Here is a 14960-nt window from a genome sequence, read left to right as displayed (position 1 = left end):
TGCCTTTTCCAGGCAGCACTTTAAAAAAGCACAAAGGTAGATTTCCAGCTCTGTTCTGTATCTATGCCAGCACTTTTTTTTTTCTTACAAGCCGTGGTGCTTTCAGAAACCACCTAGATGTTTCAGTAACCCTTAAATTCACGAGCACCATTTCTTTCTGACAGCAGTGATAACACCTTAAAAAAGTGCTAAAATCCACCCGCTGGCATTCGCATGACCACCAATGTAAAGCAACGTAAGGCCGTCCTGCCCGATCTTAATCGAAGACTTGTCATCTGTCTTGTCAGCCTGTCACAGCCATCAGTGTTGTCATCTTAATTACCGTTAGCACATCTTAATTAATTGCATCCGCTCTTAATTACCCCATAAGGCCAGCTTTTGTTTACCATTAGTGCGCCCCAGTCGTGTTATTGCACATTGAGGGGGGATTTGGGGCTGGGCAAATCAGCTCAAGCATAATCTTTTCCAGACTGTATGAATAACAAACGTGCCATCGCATTAGGATGTCCACGTTTACACAACCAGAGCGAGAGCCACAGGATGGTCCTGAAAAGGCGGCATATGATCAATGAAGGAAGAAGTATGGGTTTCAGAGAGTTTTGAAGGTGCAGTTTGTTTTGAAGTCGGTGAGATAATGTGAAGCGAGAGCAGTCAGTGGTACGGCTCTGAATTCTCTATTGTGACAGTACTTAAGACATGCTTTTCTATGGAAATAGAAGCTGTGGAAATCAGTGCTGCTTTACATAGTGCAGAAAGTATCTTGGCAAGTATGAACACATCCCTTCTCATTAGGGAATTCACAATTCAGTTGATACAGGTATCCATGGTAAAACATGACGAACACAATGGGGCACTTTGGAGCAGCTACACTTGTGCCAAAGTTCACCATGTCCAATGCCAAAAATCAGATAGAAGGGTGTAAATCCTTCTATGGGCTGTAGAGCAGTGGAGATGCATTCTCTAATGCTCTTGTTGAGTTGAATGCAGTCAGATCCTCGCAGCAATCTTCAAACATCTAGGGTAAGGCTTTCCCAGAGGAGTAGAGGCTTGTGCCAACATGGAGTTTGGCAAAAAGGTGGACAAACACTACATGAATACTCTTAACCTCCTGAGATTTGGGATTAGTAGGACCTAACAAGTATAAAAAATAAACTTAGTCTTTGTACAGGAAGTACAAAAAGTCGTTTTTGCAAAAAAACAATGTCCTCATATGAGGCCAAAGGGTCAAAGTTTTTGGTATCATGGTGTATCATGGTGCAGAGCGGCAGAAATGTAATGTGTCCATATGTGGACGCAGGGTCTCAAGAGGTTAAATTTCAGTGTGAGCGGTTGGAGAACACTGCAATCTATTTAGCTTTTTTGTGAGCAATGGTGTCTAAGTGCTGTGGGTGGCAGCCACAACCAGTTAGATTACCAGTCTAATTCATTCTCTTTGTTGTTTTATCTCGTAAACATTGTAGATTCTCTCAATTACAGGATCCTTGTCAAGTCAAAAAGCCCAGCACTTATTTACTTAACATGACTGTAAGCTCAGGTTTAGTAAACAGGGAGACTCGCGGATCGGCTTACAGGACCCAGTATTTCTATATCAAACAGCAGATGTTTGAGTGTGATACTTAGCAGAGAACAGATTCTTTACAATGACTGGGCTTGTGGGAAGATTTCCTCTCAATAAGAGTGCGTAGGAATGAAAACATTCCTTCTTTAATTGAAGAGGCGTGTGCATGTGTAAGCTATATTTGCCAGCCTTTGTCAGGACTCCACGTGTCTGTCCCGTTGCATTTATCTGTGGAATTCTTCCCCAAGCCATTGCCCAAAGATGAGTTGCATTTCGATGACTGGCCTGGCAAGACTACATACAGACTGGTACAATGGCCTCCACCGGCAGGGGAAAGCTCATCCTGCAGTCTAAGGGGATTAGCCCTCACGTCTGTCAGTCACATCGCGCTACGCTAATGTTTCCCTCTCCCACGCTGGGCGCGTGGTGGCCACACAGCCGCCCCCACAGCCTCGTGCCAACACTAGCGCTCGCAGGCTGGCTGCATAGAGTAAGGATTCGCAAAGCTCTGAGCTAGCATCACTACTGTCATTGACTGAAGCTGACTCTGAGCCAAGTCCAATGCAAAGAGAGGCGAAGAGAGTACACTAAGCTCACACTTCTATTTCTGGCGACAATTACTCCTGTTCTCACACTTTCATCCCTAGGGATATCATGTTCCTGGAAGAGAATAACCATACTTTTTTTTACAGTAGAGTAACAAGGCGAGTTTTTAGTAAAAGTTTTTTCTTTTTTTGGATTTTGGTCTACCTGAGGTCTCCAGAGGGAGACGGATCCACTGCACTGAAAGACATAGTACATGAGACAGTTGGGGTGTCAGTGATAGGCTTGGTTCACAGCCCTCAAATGCAGAATTCCCAACAGGCCATACCTATACCTATACAGCCTTTGTGGTGCTAGTGTATCGGTAACAGTCACACAGTAGACTAGCAGAGGTTAGTATCATATACATTGTATATGGGGCTAGTGAAAAATCTCCTGAGAGTATTCCATATCCTTGTTTGGTTCCTGAAGACAGATTAGCATTACTTATTCATTTCAATGGGATTTGTTCAGCGGTGCATGTACGTCCGAAAATGCAGGTAATGGAAACTGCCTTCTTTATTTTGGTGGGCATTTCTTATGCAGCAAGAACAAAATTGTGGCGGTGATTTAAGGCAAAGATTTAGGCTAGAAATGCATCATCAGCTAAATTTGCAAGTATTAAATTAACACAGTGAGTGTTCATTTTAATACTATGACTGTAAGTGATTCAACACTGGAAAATACAAAGTAAAATACTTTTTTTTTAAATTACAGCAGAATGTGTATGTGTATCCAGCAGCTGTCAGGAGATGAACTAATGAAAATTAAAAAAAAACTAAACTTGTAACTAAATTGTAACTAAATGCCATATATTAAATATATTAAATATATTAAAATATAAAATATACTTATTTCACAGAAGAACGTTAGTAAGTAAGCTCCAGATGTAGCTCCCCAGACAAAAAATGGTCACATGTTTAAGGTGGTATTAACTTCAGGCTCCTGCTGATGGCATTGCACGAGGATGATCAGGCTATAAATACCTGTGAGGTGTGCAACATGATTCATAGATTGAGAAGAGGTGCTACAGTGCAGTGAATGTCTCGTTCGATGTGTGGAAAATGGGCCGCAAAAGCAGGTTTTAATCATTGGTAAAAAGAGTGATTGCATTTAAGGATTCAAGGATTCATCAAAATTAAACTCGAATACATGCAAATAAATGTAATTAGTTATTATTCTGCACCGGTACCTGAAAAATGATGCAAAACCAGTTACTTAAAAATCTAAACTATATTTCATTAAACAAGTACAGAATGAAACATCAAAAAGAGGTTTGTTCTGAATAGATTCTTATTGAGAAATGTGCTTTTTGACATGACAAACACTTTTTTACTGGTTGGTCACTAGGGTTAGTCGAATATTCGACCAGTCGAACTTTGTCACCAATTTGATTATTAAGTTAATTATTTTATAATACCAGCCTTTAATGTTACAGTGTGTTGCTGATGTTAGCAGGATGTTTATTTTCTTTCACAGATTTGAGATATAATATATTAATATATTATTATTGTTTAATGATACATTCTTTATTGATACCATAAAGAGAATTGTGTACTGCCTCTTAAGATTCTACGCTGATCTTTCTAAAGTCCTCTCTGGATGTAAATTTTATTTTTCCCCACTTTTCAATCTTAGATCCAGTACGCAATGCCAGAGAATATGATTCATCCCAAATCAGATATGTCTGTGTTTCCTGCGACTTGCTTCCCAAATCCACTTCCTTACCAGAAATTCATGGAGGAACCTCAGCCAACCTGAAGATTTAAGTGACATTTAATCTGTGCAGTTTCACCTCATTTGTGTTTCCTGAGTTAGTTTATGGGCAAGGAGATAAATAAAGTCCCACAGGCACCAGAGATAGTTGGTCAGATTTCACAATGTAGGCAGAGACTTAGGACACATTTTAAATCAGGGGATCAGCAAAACTCTACAGGGAACCTTCTGTAGCACAGCCCTACTCAGGGTACAATGCTTTTCAGGTACTTCAAGTATAAAAAAATGCTGAATAACTGAAAACCAATAAAAACAGTTCTTTCATTGTTCTGACTCTGGAGGGCAAACTGTCCCTTTTATACTGTTCTTGGACTAGGTCCTTTCATCTAAATCATGAATCTAACCATTATGGGACAAACAGAAAAACGTCTCAGACCAGTGAAAAGGGACATTTTCTACCAACACATTGAAGTCTCATGTTCACCTCCATGTCTGTCTCCCTGTTCAGAGCACATGGAAAATATATCCCAGTCCTATGCCTCAGCTCACTCAATGCCGAATGGAAAAGGCCTGTAATTGGAAGGTGAACACGTGACCTTCCAAAGCTCCAATGGATCTGGTATGAGAGAGCTTAATTGGTGTCTACCGCGGTTGCTGGGTGTTCCAGTGGAACAAGAGTGCGCTTTTTAGGCGCTGTTCACTGAACTGAGCCTTCTTTGATGGCCTACTAGGTAGTCGTTATTGTTGGTGCTGTTTTTTTAAGGTGGTTTGTTGTGTCTCCTGTGCTGATTGCCTCTCAAAACAGGCTTATCGCCTCTTTTGATGGTGTACGTCATGACCACAACAGTGCATGCTCTATGTGGTCTTCTCATTCCCATGGCTTCAGCCTGTTATATGTTTTAATTAGAGGAATTCATTTCTGAGGTTGCTGGTCCTCGAAGGCTAAATGTGCTGAGCGAAATGGACGAAGGTGATGGATGAATATGAGCGGCGTTAGGGAATGAGCTACGAAGACTGAGGCCCTTCTTTTGGGGGGCATGGGAGTGTGCCAGAGGAAAGCCAGAACCCCATGACCCCTTCCATTCCTCCCAGGCCCCGTCCAACCTCTATAAGCCAATTACCTGATAAGGCAAAGCTAAGGCCAATCAGAGTTTCTGGAAACGGTATTTCCCTCGGTAGCTGCATTGCCGAGCTGTTAATGGCGCCTGATCGCGAAGCGCACATCGATTGTTGTGTTAGAGAGTGTGTGAAGGGTTTCTTGAATACAAATCAGGACTTGCATTCCCAGTTAAGACAGACAAGGATTAATTAGTTAGGATTTAGTGTCTTGTGTAATTTCGGCCGTTCTGTTTTTGACAGTCTTAAGATCACCTAACCTTTCTCAGATTGTGCTGCAGTCTAAAAGTAACTCTAGCACCTTGGTTAAGAACTTAATGTCTACATTCTCCATGTCAAAGGATCCTCTACAGTGAATGGAAACAAACCAAACAAAGACCATTTGCAACAGTCAGACATTATAGCACACTCTCAGCTTGCTCCTGACATTTAAACCCATCTGCCGTGTGAGATAATGCGTCTGTAGTCATAAAAAAAACATTATCTGTAGTTAATAAGTATTTATATAACACAGAGACCTTCGGATCACTTAGTTATTCTAGAGTAACAGCGATTATTCACTAAAGTGCATTTTTGTTTTTGTTATGTGAAATTCTGTAGTTGTCTGTGAAATGGATTTTTTTTTCTTCCATGTCCCACTTTCTGTCTATTTACCAGAATCCCGAGCTGAAGAGTGATATAAAGATTTTATGTGTTTATATGGCTGAATATAGAACAGCATAACACCATCAACAGCATTTTTTGTAAATATGCTGTACACAGTATGAAGAAGTATCAGGTTAGACCAGTACCTCACCTGCATGCTTCTTTAGAAACACTTTTTTTTTTTTTTACATTTTGCAGTTGCAGAAAACTCCAACTCGATGTGTTTTGTTTGTCTACTACATAATTGAACAACCCTAATAAGACAGATATAGTAGATTAACTCAGCCAGATCATATTGCCAAATCGTATATGACTCACATGTTATGAGAGTTATGAGGCTTTGAAGAAAGGTCGAGACACTTATCTTTGCCTCTCACCATGTCTAACTGGTGGATTCGTATGTCTGTCATCTGCCTCTCATGCGTAATTGGTGGATTTGTGTATGGTTTTGTAGGAAACTGACCAATGGACGCTCAGAAAATCGTCTTCTGCTTCTCTACGTTTCTTACTGGTGGATTTGTGTGTCCATCATCTGGCTCGTATCTGTAATTGGTGGATTTTGTGAAGCTAAGACTATGGTAAACCTATTTCAAGCATTAAAAAAAAGTTTGTATGTATGCGTAAAGGTGTGTCTTCACAAGAGATATGAAGAATTTCTAAATCTGACTTCAGTTTCTCAGGTTTAGGGTTAGATCACATGGTCACATGGAGTCTCATTATAGATAGTGCTGAGACTGTTTTGATATGAAACATGTGGGCATTCATTTATATTATCGCTGTCCGTTGAAAAGCATATATCCCTAAAATGGTGACTTTACAGGAGAAGGCAAAAATGTTTTTTAATTTAGAACAAAAGTCGATCGTTGACTCTACAGGGTTGGGGTCACTTCTATCAAATTAGTGTACAAAAGATGTTCCCACATGACACGTTCTTGTATACATTTCATCACATTGCCTTTATCATGAAGAATCTTCTGCATGGTCCAGCTTGGTATACATTGTCTCATTCCTATTGAATTCGCTCTCTGTCATGTTTGTGATAAAATCTGACAATATGAGGTATTAAAGGGAGTTAGCTGCAGAGGCTGCGAGTGATGTTGGCCGATCTGTAGGGCAGCAGGGCTGTAAATCAGCACTGAGACAGACTTTTAAAGTAATGGGTGGCCTTTAAGCAGGCCCTAAATCCAGAGGAAACGTTCCTCTTCTGCTCGCTGTCTGTCTCTCTCTTTCTCTCCCTCTTCTCTCTCTCTCTCTCTCGCTCTCTCTCTCTCCTTCATGAGAGCTGCCTTGTTCCCTGCCACCCCAGCCCTTGCCCTGCCCTTTGTTCTCCTTAGTGCAGGGCTGTAATTAACTTCATATTTCTCATTCTCTATTTAATATTTTATTACGTCAGATTTTATCGCTAAATAGCGGGCATGCTGCCTTGTGGCGTTACACACCGAAAGGGCAACAGAGACTCAATGGAGGGTGAGTTCTTTTATAATGATCCACAGCTAGGGGAGTGTATTTACTTGCATACATTTTCAAGCAGTTTATGACAGATGTAATCTCCAACGGATGAGGAAAATGTAATTAGCAGATATTGAATACACCACAGCGCTATTCGAAACATGAGATATGCATTTTGTATTTGTAAGCACCACAGACCCACACCAAAAAGAATTTCATCTGGCCTCGTTTATTTTGAATAAATGAGCAACTATTAAATGTCATACAACAATAGCTGCTTCATAAACAAGAGATATTTCATAATTAAGTTTTAGCAACTGCTGTAATAAGGTCCTGTGGTTCATAACCTGCTTGATTTACATGGACAAGGCTTTGCTTTTAGGCCTTGTAATCCTGTCACTGTGCATATAATGTGGGTCACTTGAGCATGCTTACTTGGCCGCAAGGTCTTTCTCATCCTCACACTCTCTTTCAAACCCATAAGGTGTGATAAAACCTGTCTGGGGGATGTAGTAACGAAGCAGATGCTCCAAATGCAGCAACCAGGTCTAAAAGCACAATTAGGACACAACAGCATGTTCCGTTTTAGGTCAGGTGGAGTGTTTTTTGACCCATTAGTTGGAGCTGTGTCTCTCTTTAAGCTGTGGTTCAGAGCTGTCCTCTAACTGTTCCAAGTGGGATGTGACGTAGGATTTATCACGTTAAACCTTCTACAAATATAGTACTGAAAAAATGAACAATTTGTTCTAACCAGGAAATTATTAATCCTATTAACCTTTAATGGCGCATTCATGTCTGGCAATCAAATTAGGGATAATGGGACAAATAGAATGCTTATAGCTGTTAATTGCACATTTCCAAAGCAAATTTGATTTAATGTTTTGGTCACACTCTTTCACACTCTGTTGTGAACAGTAAAATGATATTTGAAATATTCATACACTTAACATGTAGGCCTGTGACCATAACTATTTTATGTCACTGACTTAATGATAATATAATAGCATAGTATAAGGAATAATAATAAAAGAAATACAAAGTTAAGTAAATAAAAAAAAACATGAATTAGACAAAGTTAACATACCAGCTTGTTCACGTTGATAGGGTATCCTTGCTCATTCTGCATAAAACCAAAAAGGTCCCATACTGGAGCTCTGGAATGTGACTTTAAAACCAAGTCCATTTGGACTTACACTTCCAAACGTTCAGGCTGGAAATGCGCAGTCTTTGGGGTAACAGCTGTTAGTTTTCTGTCACATGCCTTTGCCTGTTGCTAGGGGAATAATGTACAGCAAAAAACATTGATAGACTGACAATATATTTTCTGTATTTTTTTATAGTTTCTATAGTTTCTGCAGCCGTGTGGGGGGTCAGGTGCGGCATGCCCAAAAGAGGGCGCTTGGTGTTTCACAATGGCAGTAACACACACACGTGGCAAGGCGGGTTCAGTTTAGCTTTGTCTGAAACCGCCCTGTTTACTGTATAGTGCACTACTTTGGGGTTCTGTCATTTTGTAGGTGTGCTGAATTGTAACAATCCCATAATGCACTGTAATATGTAGTGTACAGACAGTGCACCACACAGACTTGGAATTTCTATCACGTTGTTTGGTTTGAAGATTTGCACGTAGCTTATTATACAGTTAACTCATTGAGGTCTGATTCTGATATACTGGTCATCCCTTTTTAGAAGATCTTTCCCCAGCGTAAAAGCTGTTGCAGTTTGTTAAATGTAATAAGATGCTCTGAGAGTTTTAGTAGCCTCAATTTCCTGTGCTTTGCTCCTCTTCTACAGTCCTGCCGGACAGCTCTTTATTGACCAGCTAAATTCCCGAAAAAGGACATCTGAAAAGAACTCTCAGTTGTTTGAAGTGTTAAAGAGTAATTGAAGTTGAGGCCTGGTCCCTTTCAGAATTTTGCCTTTCATTTGTCTTAGGCCTGAGTTGGCTAGGAAGAACAGGTTTTATTCAGTGCTCCGTTGAGGTTCTGTTTGGCTTCGCTTTTCTGTCTCCTTCCAATAAAGAGAACCCCCAGTCTGGCCAGCCTACAAATTTGCCTCCATTTCATTTGTCTCAGCAGCTCGCCACCAGCCAATATCTTCTCTATTGCAGTGGGAAAGACCTGGCTTTTGAGCACAGCCTGGTTTGATCCTCTGGGCGAATGAAAAAAATGCCTCTTCCCCTCCCATCCCATTATACATCCAACATATCAAGTGTGCCAAGCCCATAGCCCCTTCCTCAGAGTCTGCTTTAACACTGAGACCAGGTACATGTTGATCCTTTTCCTTGCTATCTTGACCATAATTTCAGCCTCCTGTAGTTGGGTAATGTTTTTTTTTCTCTATTCTGTCATTATTTCAGCCCCACTTGGAGACTCTGCACTCATTCTGCTCTGTGTCATAGTTCAGGGTTGTAATATCTGAAAAAGGAAGGCAGGACCACCATCTCATACCAGAGTCTTTTATTTCATGCTGTTTAAATCCTCCCCGTAGATGGGATATTGGCCGTGCTCTAAATTGGGTAGCAGGCTGCTTCTCATCGACCTGATTCTTCACCTGAGGCTCCAGGCTTTAGCTAGTTAATGAAAGCCTCCCAGGCTCAACCCAAAGAAGACCCTCGGCCAAAACCAGTGTCTGCCTTACTGCCATTGCAGTGCCAGAAGCTAGCAGATTAGCTGGCCTACATGCTGTCTGTTGAGTGTGTTCAAACTCCAAGCTGTCTCTAGCGCCTTGATTCTGGTTCATGGTGCTCATTAACTTACACTGCATGCTCACATTGAAACGTACACCATGTGTTGCTTTTTAGCAGTGTATTTTTTGCAACATATGCTGATTAGATTTGCATCAAGTTATCAAAACAAGAAATGCCTGTGTTGGATAAAGTGTGTTCTTAAGGAATATGCCACATACAATAAGTGTTTGTCTTGAAAACCTGTATTTACAGTTTGAATTAGTTAACTTGATATCTTTCAGACTAACCTCTTGAACTTTACAATGAGAGATACTAGGCTAACGTTGCTAACAAACACTGGACTTGGACAGTCACACATCTCATCTTGGTAAATCCATGCACTAAATGGACCTTATTTAAACAAACAAATTAAGGTTTTGATGTCTTTTGAGCGCATTGAGAGACCTTGCATGTATTTGCAGAAGCAAGATTTGTGACTTTATGTATACATAACTTTTACATTTTTAAAGTTAATAAATTACAACATGGGCATCTATTTACACAGATTAGATAGGTAGCTATCTTAGGTCCTGTGCTTTTGTTAGCAGTGTTAGCCTAGCATCTTCCGTTTTAAACTAACGTGAATATATACCAAGTGTGTCTTGGCTGATCATTGACTATTCCTTTAAGGTTTCATGTGTAAAAGAGTATACCATAAATAGACTATATCAGACCCTTATTAGCACAGCCGCCAGAACTAAATCCAGCAGTCTCAAAGAGCACTATTGGCCTTGCTGTTAGCTGATGTGACAGAACTGGCAATTATTGTTCTCCTCCAGATGTTCAGCTCTCTCAGATTTCCCTGAGTGTAAACTGAGAACAATTGGTTAGCTGCATTTTTAAATGCGCTCTATTAAGTCCTATGCTGAATGCATATCTCCTGTTGTGTTTCTGCAGTGTGTATCAGGTGGTGGTAGAGGAAGAGCGCCCACGTCGATTACAGCGGGCTGCTGAGATCCTGCGGTGTTACCCAATCCCCATCCACTTTCAGAATGCCTCAGTGCTGAGCTCTCCATATTATTTCACTGCTGAGTTTCCAGCATCTCGAATCCAGAGCTCCCTGCCCTTCACCATTGGAGACAACAAGACCTATGAGGGATACTGGAATGCCCCGCTGCTCCCCCACAAGAGCTACAGCATCTACTACCAAGCAGTCAGCAAGGCCAATGGGGTGAGTCTGGAGAACCCTTGTAATTGTCTGCTAAGTTATGCACTGTACACTGAGTGTACTACATGTGTTCATACATTGCCAGTTTATGTAGTTTACTAACTTTGTGCCTACAATTTCTGGACCTTTCATCAGTTAAGTACATCTTTTGCTGTGCTTCATACAAATACTCAAACTCGTACCACAACCTTCAAATCAGCGTAAGCCCTGTCTACCTGTGATGGCTGTTCAGTTGCGCAGCAGCAAATTAGCTACAAATTTTATAAATCTATAAAGTGCAACTATCTGCCACTTGGTTGATAAAATGTGTTGCTACAAAAGTGTGCCTAATAAACTAGCAACTTACACATAGCTATACCTGTACCTCTGATTGTGCATTTTCTTAAGCTCTAAGTTCTATACATATATAGGCCAACACCTAATGCATAATTCACACACCCTAAATATGACAAATTCATGTGTATAATTAACAACTGCTTCTGTCAGCACCATTTAAATGTCACCAGTTTCTGTCCCTTTCCATAGGAAGGGGAACTTCCATAGAAAGTTTACTCAGGGCCTTCTTTTCTTTCTTGTATGGACTGGAGACTGTGAGGTTTATCCCTACTGGCACATATATATATATATATATATATATATATATATATATATATATAGGAACTGATATAAAACAGTTTGGTGGGATTATTTTCAGAATTTATGCCTTGCAGGACTGACCATTAGCCTGCATTTCAATCCATAACAGTGGGGGGCACAGAGTGTTAGCCCTTTCTGTTGCCCCCCCCCCAAACATGTGGTAATTCATTTGCTCTAGAACTGCCACTCCTCTGAGGAATCAATTTGCCCCTGCAAGTACAGAAAATCTGCATGCGACAGCAAGCTGTGGATTAGTACCCAATAGAGGGTAATTTGCTATGTATCGCCAGCCCACCAGTGCGCTTCTCCATCAAGTCCTTCTCCATCAACGGAGTGATATGCTCAATTTAGGAATATTGAATTCCCAGCCATTAAAAGAGAATTTTGCACCCACAGTAGAGTGGAGCTGGCAGAGGCAGATGAGACTCAACTGTCAGTGAGAGGGAGCACTTTCAGAGCGAGCCGCTCAGAGGTACAGTACAAGACGGCTATTCACGGATGCATTATTAACACTCCAGTTTAATTGGAAATTAGAATTATCAGCCATCTCCCTTTTTTATATGCAAATTGACCCTAATGAAAAGCCAATCCTTTATTCCAGTGCCAGTGAAAGAGAAAGAGGCTCAGGCCATTAGATAATTCACCGTCTCTAATTGGAGGCGCTCGGCCTGCAGGGTGTGTGTATGTGTGTGTGTGTGAGAGAGAGAGAGTCAGCGAGAGAAGAGATTAGCTGCCCACCTTATGACTGCTTACAGTCACATGCACCCCTCCTTAATAACCGCCTTTAGTGCAAGGGGTGTTTTACCACTGTGATTCAGTCTTTATGACTGTGCAGTGGGGACACACAACACCAAAACGGTGTGTGTGTGTGTGTGTTTGTGTGCATGCACACTCTTGTATGTATGCATGTCTTTGTATGTGTGTTCTTGTTATAAGTTTTTGTTATGGCCCTGACATTTGAGAAAGAAGACAGCTTTCTACAAATTGCTGCCAAGCTCTATAAAGAGCCTTTGGCCAATACTGACAAAGACAAGAACCCCAGAGACCTTTGACCCTGACTAATTGGAAAAGAACCCAATTTTAGGCAGTGAGGTGAAAGCTGTGGTGTTTTGTTGTCCCTTAGCACCCAGTGTCCAAGAGTACACAGACACCTCTACTAATTAGGAAATTCAGATGCAAGGTGCGCCCATTTCTGACACAGATGGTCAGCTGTGCACTCACTGTTTGTATTATCTCCATAGCAAATCACTGCCAATAGAATGGAATGCTGAGGAGAAGCTGCACATGAGCCTAATGCCTTTACATGTTAACACTGAGGAAAACTTCCATGACCATTGGCGACGCAAGTTGCCATGGCAAGACGTACAGTAACTGGGAAGGCTGGAGTTCTGCTTCCAGCATGCACAGCTCGTCTTTCAGATAGAATCAACATCATCTATACCTCCACCACTGAGGTCGATGGCAAAACAGAGTAGACTGTTTCACTGACAGTGGGTGTCGGTGCAGGATTTTCTGTTGGTGCTTAAATAATGACATTGGATAAACTAATGTCGTAATGTAAATGCAGTGTAACATGATGCAAGAACTTTGTATCTTCAAAATGGCAACTTTGCAGGACAGGGAAAAAAACGTCTTATCTTTCAAAGGAAGTCCAAGTCCAAGTCATTTTACAGCATTTCTATTGGTCCATAAATCATGAAATTCTGGCACAATATAAAGAACAACTGCAGAGGTCGGCAGAAATAAAAATACAAGGTTTTTGCTTTTTACACCTTATCTGGCTCAAGGTTTGATCCCGACAGGTCGGTTTTGTCACTCACTCAACACACCCAAGAACCGCTAACTCTAAAATCATCTTAAAGGCATATTGTTTTTAAATGACATGTAAGGGCAGGTGTTCCTTCAAACAACGGCTACAACTCAAACACACCTGCGTATCTTGATAGTTGTGGCCAGCTTAGCATAATGATATGGGATGTCTGTCTACCTCTGTGAACGGAGCTTCTTACGATTTTACCATCACCAACAGTAATAGTAATTATTTGAAACCTGTGAAGTTTCAGAAGAGTTGCTAACACTCTGAACTATATAGGTGCTTCAAATCGTTGTTTGAGCGGCGCCAAAAAAAGGACCACTTTTAAGTTCCATAAAGAACCTTTTAAGAGCCATTACTTGATGTAAAGGTTCTCTACCAATCTGAAGGTTATTCTCATCCTCACCCCAGCTCTATTACTAATATAGTTTTTTGAATAATAAAATGTAACATTATTTAATAATTATTTTTTTTATTCACGTTTGACTTGGTTTCACTCTTTATCCCACCCTCCTTATCGTCATTCCCTGTCTGAACCCATTCTGTCGGGTGAGTGTGACCTGTTGGAGTTGAAAGAAGAAGCAGGCCGAGTTGTTGTTTATGATTTAGGCTCATTGCCCGCGTTCGCTCTACCTGCTCCCACTCATCCTGCCACAAGCCTCAATAATTCAGAGCCTCGCGGTTTAATTTGTCGTCTCTTCAATAATGCAGCGGGCCTCACAAGTGCATTTTGCTGTAATAAAGCTAGGGGGATTAAAACCAGCTCTTCCGTCACTCGCTGCCTCGTGAATATTCATGTCCCCAGTTTCTTTTTGTTTGTTCCTCATTTGTAAGACAACGAAAGCAGCCCTTCATACGGCGCCACTGCTTCGTCTTTTTTCTCCCCCAAACCTCTATTGTTTTGTTTTTCGCTCTGAAAAGTTGAGGGAAGGACTGAGCGGATCTCCCCTCGGAGCCGCTGAATATTGTAATCTATTGAATACCTATGGGGAAGATGTTCTTCTCCTAACGTTTTTAAACGGCCTTTATTCCACTGACTGCACTTCCGTTGCCAGCAGTGGAGCCGCTCCTGGCTGCCACTGCTCCTGCTCCAGCTGCTTTACTGCACACTACAGAATTCTGAATTGGCTTTTTCATTCCATCCATCTCAGCTGTGCCATCGAACAAGCACAACCTCAGTTATTGGAGCCTGTGACTCATGTTCAGTTTCTAAGCGACTTTTTAGGATTGGGACTGTGTAAGACTGCTTTTGTGGCCAGACATTTTTAAGATTCATTCATGAAGCACAGTTTTACAGTAAACTGAATAGCTTAAATGAATTCACCAGAATTTGAAGATGTCCTCTCTATTTGCTGCATTTGTAGCATATGATTGGTTACCATGATTGAGACATTTAGCTTACAGACAGAAGGTTCCTGAGTGGCCCAACTGTCTAAGTGTCTAAGCGGGACTGAATGTGTTCTACAAGTGCATTTAGCTTTTCAGCTTTTCAGAAGTTCAAAAATATGTGGTTATTGGTCATTGTGTGTTAGGGGAGTTGGAGGTAGTG

At 41.1% G+C, this 14960-nt stretch overlaps 1 protein-coding gene across 13 annotated transcripts in view; it reads left to right on the top strand.

Annotated features, from left to right (window-relative positions):
- The window catches only part of ptprma (protein tyrosine phosphatase receptor type Ma), a 229131-nt gene that overhangs the window by 152174 nt on the left and 61997 nt on the right, over positions 1-14960 (top strand). For all 13 annotated transcript variants that reach the window (XM_072680004.1, XM_072680005.1, XM_072680002.1 and 10 more), the window contains exon 12: positions 10692-10965. In XM_072680004.1, the coding sequence (XP_072536105.1) occupies positions 10692-10965 (274 nt within the window). The remainder of the gene's footprint in view (positions 1-10691; positions 10966-14960) is intronic.

This window comes from Salminus brasiliensis, chromosome 5 (assembly GCF_030463535.1).
Source record: "Salminus brasiliensis chromosome 5, fSalBra1.hap2, whole genome shotgun sequence".
Taxonomy (NCBI): domain Eukaryota; kingdom Metazoa; phylum Chordata; class Actinopteri; order Characiformes; family Bryconidae; genus Salminus; species Salminus brasiliensis.
This window is presented reverse-complemented; position numbering and strand designations above follow the sequence as displayed.